Source organism: Barbus barbus (assembly GCF_936440315.1).
Source record: "Barbus barbus genome assembly, chromosome: 3".
NCBI lineage: Eukaryota > Metazoa > Chordata > Actinopteri > Cypriniformes > Cyprinidae > Barbus > Barbus barbus.
Genome location: NC_136731.1, coordinates 24,922,884 through 24,932,187, shown reverse-complemented (window position 1 = coordinate 24,932,187; position 9,304 = coordinate 24,922,884). Strand labels below are relative to the sequence as shown.

Here is a 9,304-nt window from a genome sequence, read left to right as displayed (position 1 = left end):
TGAAAGGAAGTCTGATTTTGTGGTGGCTGTGCTTTATAATTAAATTGATGAAAGATTTCTAAGGTGACAGTAATCAGTGTTGAGTACTACTGTAAGGTTAACCCTGCCTGCTTTACATGTTTGAAAATGATGACCAACAGTTGAAAACATTAGAAATTTAGAAAATTAATTAGTTGCATTAATTAATTACACTACTTATTAAATTTTAAATAGGGTAACTTGTAACCTACAATTACATTCCCAAAGTAACCTTCCCAACACTGTTCTTTACTGTGATGTAAATAAAAACGGTTTGTTTAGGTTCAAGTTTATTGTAAATATCATAACTTATGTTTGGGCATAAATTAAATTCAGTAAAAGTATGCTCTGAAAGAAATGTAATCTTTAATGTGATTCTACACAGATGGAGTAAAGATAACTCTGTTACTTGTCAAGTAGCAATACTTTACTTACTTTTACTTTAAGTCATTTAGCAGACGCTTTTATCCAAAGCGACTTACAAATAAGAAAAAGTAACTAAAACTAAAAGTTAACACTCTGTAAATACTCTATACACACCCATTTAAGAAAATACGGGAATTAATTAAATAAAATTGACAAATGCATACAACAACATTTCAATAGTAAACATAGGAAAAAATAAAATAAAAATAAAATGCGATACTTATATCCTTTGCAATAAATAGCAATAGCAATAAATAGGCTGCTAGTATTGAATTAACCCTGTAAAGTCTGACACAAGAAATGTTAGTCAAAAAATAAATAATGGAACAGTTTACCGAACCTTTAGACAAAATTAAAAAAATAAAAATAATAATAATCAAATAAAGATTGCATGTGTGCGTTTTATGTTATACTTCATGCGTTTATGGCTAATAGTGTGATATAATGAGAATACTTTACTCAAACTCGAAGAGGAAAACACTTTAATTACATTCTGAAGCCCAAACTGAGCAACATATGCAATTTGGTGCAGATGCTGTTCTGCTAGCTTGTCATATTAATGATGATGATATCTTTATAATATGTCAAGAACGTTTCCTGTAAATCTCTATTATTTGAAGTGAGCCGCATCAGACTCGAGAGACTTCCTTCCTGTCCAAAAATCGACGTCACGCAGCGGAAGAGTTTTCACTTATTTTCGTGCTAATATGGCAGCGCCGTCGGGTGGAGGCGATACGGGTAAGTGCCGCTTTCATGTTCAAATGATGATCTTCGCCTGTTTTCCCGATTCGTAACTCAGATGCCCGACAGAGTACCTAGACCGACGCTTTAATGTGTATGAGGATAGTATTATCATGGAGTTTGCTCAGTGCCGTTCACTGTCACAACACCGCTGTCTGTCTCAAACATGTCTGTACACATACCGATCACCGGACGATCCGGCGTTCAGAGCTACAGATGATTAATGAAAATGACACGAGCTAAACAAACAAATCACAGTCTCCTTTGGTTGTATCCCAAAGTGAGCCGTCTAACTACCCAAATAACAGTTTTGGCCATCACGAGCGTTCCAAAAGAATTTATGAGCATCACATGAGCGTTCCAAACGGTCGATTAGTTCAGATGCGGTCTTGGTGGACAGCACGCTATTTTTGAGACACAGCCTCTGTGCGCTTGTGTTGGCTGTGCTCACATGCCCCTATACCGCGATGTTGTTGATATCTAGAAGAGGTGACATCATCGTTTCAGTGCTGATCTGTTAGGAGGGGGGAGTAAACACTCATCATCCCAGCTATAGCTGGCCATGTACAGGTGTCGAGATGGGTTGCTATCGATTTACAGGTATAGTTAAAAAAATAAAAAGGTCACCTTTGGTGCCTAATCATATGTTGTTCCAAACCTGTATCACTGTCTTTGTTCTGTGGGACAGTAAAAGAGATGTTAGGCAGTGCAACAGCCTCAGTCTCTATTCACTTACATTACATCATCTTCCATAATGAACGTGAATGGTCACCAAAGCTTTTTGAACCAACATGAGAGTAAGTGAATGACAGCATGAACTGTTTATTTCAAATCCTGTTGCTGTATTAATAAAATAGGCCCTCCATTTGTATTATGGCAGATCCTGCTCCTGGAGGGTCGGTGTCCTGCAGAGTTTAGCTCTGATCCCAGTTATAAACGCCTGAAACGCCTTTGCACATTCTTTTTGCACATTCCTCTTATTACTATTTAAGTCAACAACATACTGACCTGTACTGACCTGCACATTTATATTTTTTTATCTTTTATTTTATTTTATTCTCTTATTTTTTCTACTTTTCTTTTTCTTAATATTTGTATACTTTATAATTGAACTGTCCTTGGAGTGGACCTGACCTACATTTCACTGCTGGTTATACTCTGTATAATTGTGAACCAGCTAATCAAGGTCTTACTAGGAATGTCGGAAACTTCCTGGCAGGTGTGTTGAGGCAAGTTGGAGCTAAACTCTGTAGGACAGTGGACCTCCAGGACTGAATTTGGACATCCCTGTATTGTGGGGTCAAATTGATATATATAAAGTGTGGGTGATATGACTGAAATCTTAATTCATAACATGAGTAATTTTATTTCACAAATATACACATGTTGTTACATTTCTGTTGTAATTTTAAATGCTATTGAAATATCACAATTATTGATACAGGTAATTATTGAAGTAAACAATTAAATATTCTGTAATAAAATAAGATCAAGTAGATAATACACAATAGGATATATATACACAATAGAACAGACACAAAGGAAATAAAGTGCTTTATAGTTGGACTAACCTACTAAAAAATCAGTGTAGAAATTGAATAAAGTATTCAGTCAAAATGTATTTTTTTTATTTCTTTAATTTATTTCTTTCCAAAATTGTTTGCATTAACTCAAGACATAACTGGGTGTGTTTACATGAATACTTTCCAAGACAGTAGTTTTGAATTTTGGTGAAATTCAAGAAAACAAAAAGGGATCATTTTGTCCCCAACACCATCATAGACACAATATTTGTGCAGCCTTACAAAACACATCTATCTATAGAAACGTTGCATGCGCATTTATGACCCTAATTGATAAAAAATAGTCTCAATTTCAAGAATATTTCAATTAGTGTTTCATGCAATTTAAATGTGTATAGTTATAGATACTTAAAGAAGACTTGAAATGGATTTTGTTTCCAAGCTGCTTACGTTAATTTCTAGGTATCTGCAATGCTCAAAATGCTATCTAGGTAGGCAGCTCACTAGTTTTGTGACACAGCCCGTATGTATTGTGTTCATGTCAAGTGAAGATTTAAAGTCTTTTGTTTTATTTTTAATATTTAAATATGTGAACTGATACATATGAGTTATGATACGTACTTGAGGGATTTAGCTTTGTGCAAGTCTCTTTCTCCATTAGACAGCTCATGCATATTAGTTTCTTTACATCAACTTTACTCACCAGTAAACTGAAACCACGTGTGTGCTGAATTATACATGCACTGCTGAGTCATGTCACAAACAATATGGAATGATTCCACTGTCAGATGCTTATCTGTTCCCTTTTAAGGTCACAATTGGTGTTGTTAGACCTGGGTATTGACTTTTGTACTTTTGTTTTTTATGCTGAATATATTTTACATCCATTTTGTTTACTTAAGTGTTTTTCCTCCTGATTTTGTATTGTTTTTAATTATTATTATTATTTCCAATATTTGAAGGCATTGGCAATGACCAGATAATTGCCTTGGGAGCTGCTCTTCTCAATAAGTGAGTATCATCTTATCTCTCCTTCACATGTTCACTGTGTTTGTTTTTGTTCATTACCTCGGTCATCTTGTCCCTTCTCTCACAGCTTCGTCTATGAACGAGTTCGTCGCCATGGAGACAGTGAAGCTGAATTAACCCGAAGTCAGCTGGGTGGTGTTGAGCTGTGTGACCCCAGCCATAAACGTCTTGCGCAGTGTTTGCAGCAGATTGGAGATGAGCTGGATGGAAATGTGCAGCTGCAAAGGTAATGGATTGTGGAAGACAACTGTCTCTATGTACAGAGCCTCCTGCTGTGCTCAGAAATGCCCACTGGATGGCAATGTGCTGCAACTCATCCATACCTCTACATTGTCATTTTGATTTAGTATGTTAAATGAATCCACGCTTCAACCAACTCAAGAAGTCTTCATGAAAGTGGCCCGTGAGATTTTCTCTGATGGGAAGTTCAACTGGGGCAGAGTGGTGGCGCTTTTCTACTTTGCATGTCGGCTTGTCATCAAGGTGAAGACCTACATAAACTTAATCTCATATCAAAATGCATTGTTTTGATGCTTTAAATATTTGTCTTTCTAATTCTTGTACTCCTAGGCTATTATAACCAAGATTCCTGACATCATTAGAACCATCATAAACTGGACTATGTCCTACATTCAGGAACACGTTATTAACTGGATCAGGGAACAGGGTGGATGGGTAAGTCTTGACAGTGAATTCATTACACAGTGACTTCCTTAAAATCATGTGAAACATCGGGTGACGATTGTGATATTTTAACACAGAGCACAATGACCTTTAACCAAATCCACTGATACCGCGATAAACAAAATGCACAAAACAACATGAACATTTAACTTCCGTAATGTGAAGCAGAATATCTAGGCTGTACTGTAGACATAGAATAGACAATACATGCAGTCATGGCCAAAAATATCAGCACCCTTGGTAAATATGATCAAAGAAGGCTGTGAAAATTAATCTGCATTATTAATCCTTTTAATCTTTTTATTAAAAAAAATCACAAAAATCTAACCTTTCATTGGATAATAAGAATTTAAAATTGGGGAAAATATCATTATGAAATAAATGTTTTTCTCAAATACAGTTGTGGTCAGAATTATTGGAACCCTTGGTAAATATGATCAAAGAAGACTGTGAAAATTAACCTGCTTTGTTAACCCTTTTGATCTTTTATTTAAAAAATTCACAAAAAGCTAACCTTTCATTGGATAATAAGAATTTAAAATGGGGGGAAATATCATTATGAAATAAATGTTTTTCTCAAACACACGTTGGACACAATTATTGGCACCCCTAGAAATTCTTAAGAGTAAAATATCTCTGAAGTATACTCCCATTCATATTCACAATTTTGAGCACTCTAGGGTGATTATGAACATGAAATTATCCAGCCATGGCTTCCTGTTTCACAGAAATATAAATAGGAGGGGAAACAAAGCCCAAATTCCCTTAATCATCCATCACAATGAGAAAAAACAAAGAATATATTTCTGATGTGCAGCAAAAGATAATTGAGCTTCACAAATTAGTGAAGTGGCTTTAAGAAAAGAGCTAGAGCAGTGAAAATCCCCATTTCCACCATCAGGGCAATAATTAAGAATTTCCAATCAACAGAAAATGTAATGAAACTGCCTGGAAGAGGACGTGTGTCTATATCGTCCTAATGCACGGTGAGAAGGAGAGTTTGAGTGGCTAAAGACTCTTCAAGGATCACAGCTGGAGAATTGCAGAAAATAGTTGAGTCTCGGGGTCAGAAAACCTTAAAAAAAATTGTCAAACAGCCCCTACATCACCACATGTTGTTTGGGAGGATTTCAAGAAAAATTCTCCTAGCTCATCCAAAAACAAACTCCAGCATATTCAGTTATCAGACAGGACTGGCACTTCAAATGGGACTGGCTTCTATGGTCAGATGAAACTAAAAAATGAGCTTTTTAGCAGCAAACACTCAAGATGGGTTTGGTGAACACAGGGATAAAAAGTACCCCATGTGTACAATGAAATATACTGCTGTATTTGTGATGTTGTGGGCCTATATTTCTGCTGGAGGTCCTGGACATCTTGTTTAGATGCATGGCATCATGGATTCTATCAAATACCAACAGATAAAAAATCAAAAAGTGACTGACTCTGTTAGAAATCTTATAACGGACCATGTTTGGATCTTCCAACCGTACAATAATCCAAACACAAACCTCAAAAACAACACAAAAATGGGTCACTGAGCACAAAACCAAGCTTCTGCTGGCCATTCCAGTCCTCAGACCTGAACCCTGTAGAAAATGAGTGAGGTGAACTGAAGAGAAGAAGCACCGTCATGGAGCTGGGAATCTAAAGGATCTGGAGTGATTCTGGATGAAGGAATGGTCTCTGATCTCTTGTCAGGTGTTCTCTAACCTCATCAGGCATTATAGGAGAAGATTTAGAGCTGTTAAACTGACAAATGGAGGTTTCAAAAAGTATTGAATAAAAAGGTGCCAATAATTGTGTCCAACGTGTGTTTGAGAAAAACATTTATTTCATAATGATATTTCCCCCCATTTTAAATTCTTATTATCCAATGAAAGGTTAGAATTTTGTGAATTTTTAAAATAAAGATCCAAAGAATTAACAATGCAGATTAATTTTCACAGCCTTTGATCATACCTACCAACGGTGCCGATGTTTTTGGCCATGACTGTAGATAATATATTTTTTAAGAACGTGACTCTTCTATTTGGTAAGGACACATTAAATTGATCGAAAGTGACTAAAGACATTTACAATGTTACGAAAGATTACATTTAAAATAAATGCTGTTCTTCTTTCTATTTATCTAAGGATTTGGTTGTATTGTTTGGCTGTGCAATTATTGACTAATATTTATGTCAGCATAATAATTGTCAGCAAAAAAGACAAATTGAAATGTAATTAAATTTCTAAATTAATAATCCATGGTATACGTTTAAAAAAGTACCATTAAAAGTATATTAATGTCTTTTTAAATAATGACTAATGTGTACACTAACATCAATTGCGTGATTTCTTTTTACTTGGTGTCTGTACCACACTACTTATTAAGAGAAACGTTTTAAACCATTTGAATAAAATATATAAAGCATTTTTGAGGAAAAAAAATCCTAAGAACTTAACATGAAAGCAGTTTTTTTTTCTTCTATTTAAAATAGTTTTTCTTTATCATGGAAACAATCAGAAATTTCATTGAACCTAATACTTTCTGATAAAATGTTATTAAAGGGATAGTTCACCCAAAAATGGAAATTACCCCATGTATATGACTTTATTCTTTCAGACAAATACAGTCGGAGTTATATTAAAAAATGTCCTGGCTCTTCCAAGTTTTATAATGGCAGTGAATTGAGGTCAAGATTTTGAAGGCCAAAAAAGTGCATCCATCCCTCATAAAAAGTGCTCCACATGACTCCAGGGGGTTAACAAAGGCCTTTTGAAGTAAAGCAATGCAGTTGAGTAAGAAAAAATATGAATATTTAAAACTTTATAAACCTTAATCTTTAGCTTCTGCTAACTGTCATACGTGGGTTCATGAAAGAGTGGTGTTCCAGTGGATGACGTAGGAGGTAGGTGTAGTGTAAGCTCTGGTGAGAATATGCTAAATTTGCAAGGTTTTTTTTTGTTTTGTTTTTTTACATTAAAGGAAAACCAGTCTCCATTTGGCTTATATTAACAAATCCTTACCGGTGTTTTGTTTTGCTCTCTCCTCTGCGTTTCCGTGTTTGTCACTTCTCATTGGAGCTTACGCTACGCCTACGTCATTCGCTGGAACACCACTCTCTCGTGAGCATGCGTGAACGTGTATGACAGTTAGTAGAAGCTAGAGATGACAGTTTATAACGTTTTAAATCTAATTATTTTTTTCAAAAGTAAAAAAAATCTTGGTGTAATTTAAATTTTTGGGTGAACTATCCCATTAAAGCATTTTGTTTATTTTAGTTTATTTAATTTTAGTTTAATTGATTAATTAATTAATTTTAATTCAAGCTAAATATGTGGTCAAATTTGCCTTTTTTTCTCCCTCAGGAGGGAATCCGCTCCTATTTCGGAACCCCAACATGGCAGACTATTGGTGTTTTTCTGGCCGGGGTGCTCACCACAGTAGTGGTGATCCGTAAACTGTGAAAAGACTGGCAGGAAGGTGGAGAGCAAGAGAAGAGAGTTGAGACGATGATCAGAGGGTGAAACAGACCAGCAAAAGAGAACAGAAAGATGAGGGGGAAGAGGAAAGGATTTGGAGTAGAGATGCAGAGAAAAAGACAAATAAGAGAGTTGAAAACGGCCTCAACTAATCGAAAAAGAGAGAGAGGAGGAGGAAAGAGTGAGTAAAGCATGATGCAGATGTCTCGAGCCACTCTTGTTACTCCTGAGCTTGTGCTCTTTCTCATCTACAACTTTAAACCTTGATTTCATTTGCACTGAAAATTAGAGATTAATGCGTAAAAGTTCAGGTTTAGGCATGATATTTATTTTTAGTTTGGGCTTATGGGTGTCTAGGTTATATACAGGACTGTATTGGTATTTGATTTAATCTGTTATAATTGTCTCAATGCAGAAATTTCTCATTAAGTCAAGTTCTCAAATTGTTATTTTTATTTTTTGTCCTACAGTCAAAATTACATGCGGCAAATAGTTATTATAGCTTATAAATGGAATTAATATATTATTATTATTATTATCATTATGAATAAATATATCTGTCTTTTTTAGCGCACTGTCATCTGAAAGAGTAGGAATGGGCTCAGACTGTATTCTGCTGATATTTTAATCTCTTCCTCATCCTCCTCATCTTTTTTTTCAATGTCTCCTCTAGTTCTTCACGGAAGAGACTATGAAATGTCTGTTAAGTTGATTGTACTTGAAGGTTTAGCCTCTTAAGAGTTCGTGAAATATTTGCAACAGCATCTGAGAAGTGCATCCAACCAATCAGCACTCTGGTTGTGGTATGTGGGCGTGTCTTCATCAGGCTAGCCCCTCCTACGACAGGGATGGGCAATATAGTGACTCTTCAATGCATTGAACTTCTCTTGAGCCATGACGATCGTGTTTTTTTACAGAACCAAATATTTTCCTTTTCAAATTCCTTTTGGATTCGACAATCCAAAGACTTCAGACGCAGGTGCAGATTCTTTGACGAAAAGCAGTTCGTTTGGCTTGAACTGGTGCAAACATTCGTTCTTGCAGGACTTACAGGCCGATTAGTTGAGCTTCTCCTTTCAGCAAGTTCTTCTCAGTACTGTATTTTTCAGATGGTTAGCCAGACCCACAATCCTACTTTTACATGCACTTGTTCTTTTTTTCCTATACTTGTTTCTTTATCTTTTGGTTGTTTGGGTACAGTTTCATATTCTTTTATTTTTGGTTCTTTCGTTGAAAGTGCCTTGGCCTTTTTATGATATTAGCCACCACTTTTTCATCTTTTTCTACATCTTTGTAAACTGGTATAAAATTGTGCACCCTAAGGCAGTCTGTCTGCTGTGTGAGCCCATCAGGTTGTTTTGTAAGCAGTAAAATGAAACAATAAATAGTTTTTATGTATTTCAATATAAATGTGT

The 9,304-nt window shown here is 35.5% G+C and overlaps 1 protein-coding gene across 1 annotated transcript; it reads left to right on the top strand.

Moving 5' to 3' along the window:
* The first annotated feature begins 1,124 nt into the window (after nucleotides 1–1,124).
* Nucleotides 1,125–8,070, top strand: LOC306847462 (apoptosis regulator BAX-like). The gene is made up of 6 exons (XM_079381408.1): nucleotides 1,125–1,182; nucleotides 3,671–3,719; nucleotides 3,805–3,963; nucleotides 4,085–4,220; nucleotides 4,308–4,412; nucleotides 7,776–8,070. The coding sequence occupies exons 1-6, from the start codon at nucleotides 1,152–1,154 to the stop codon at nucleotides 7,872–7,874; spliced, it is 579 nt and encodes a 192-aa protein (XP_079237534.1). The 5' UTR covers nucleotides 1,125–1,151; the 3' UTR covers nucleotides 7,875–8,070.
* Nucleotides 8,071–9,304: the final 1,234 nt, after the last annotated feature.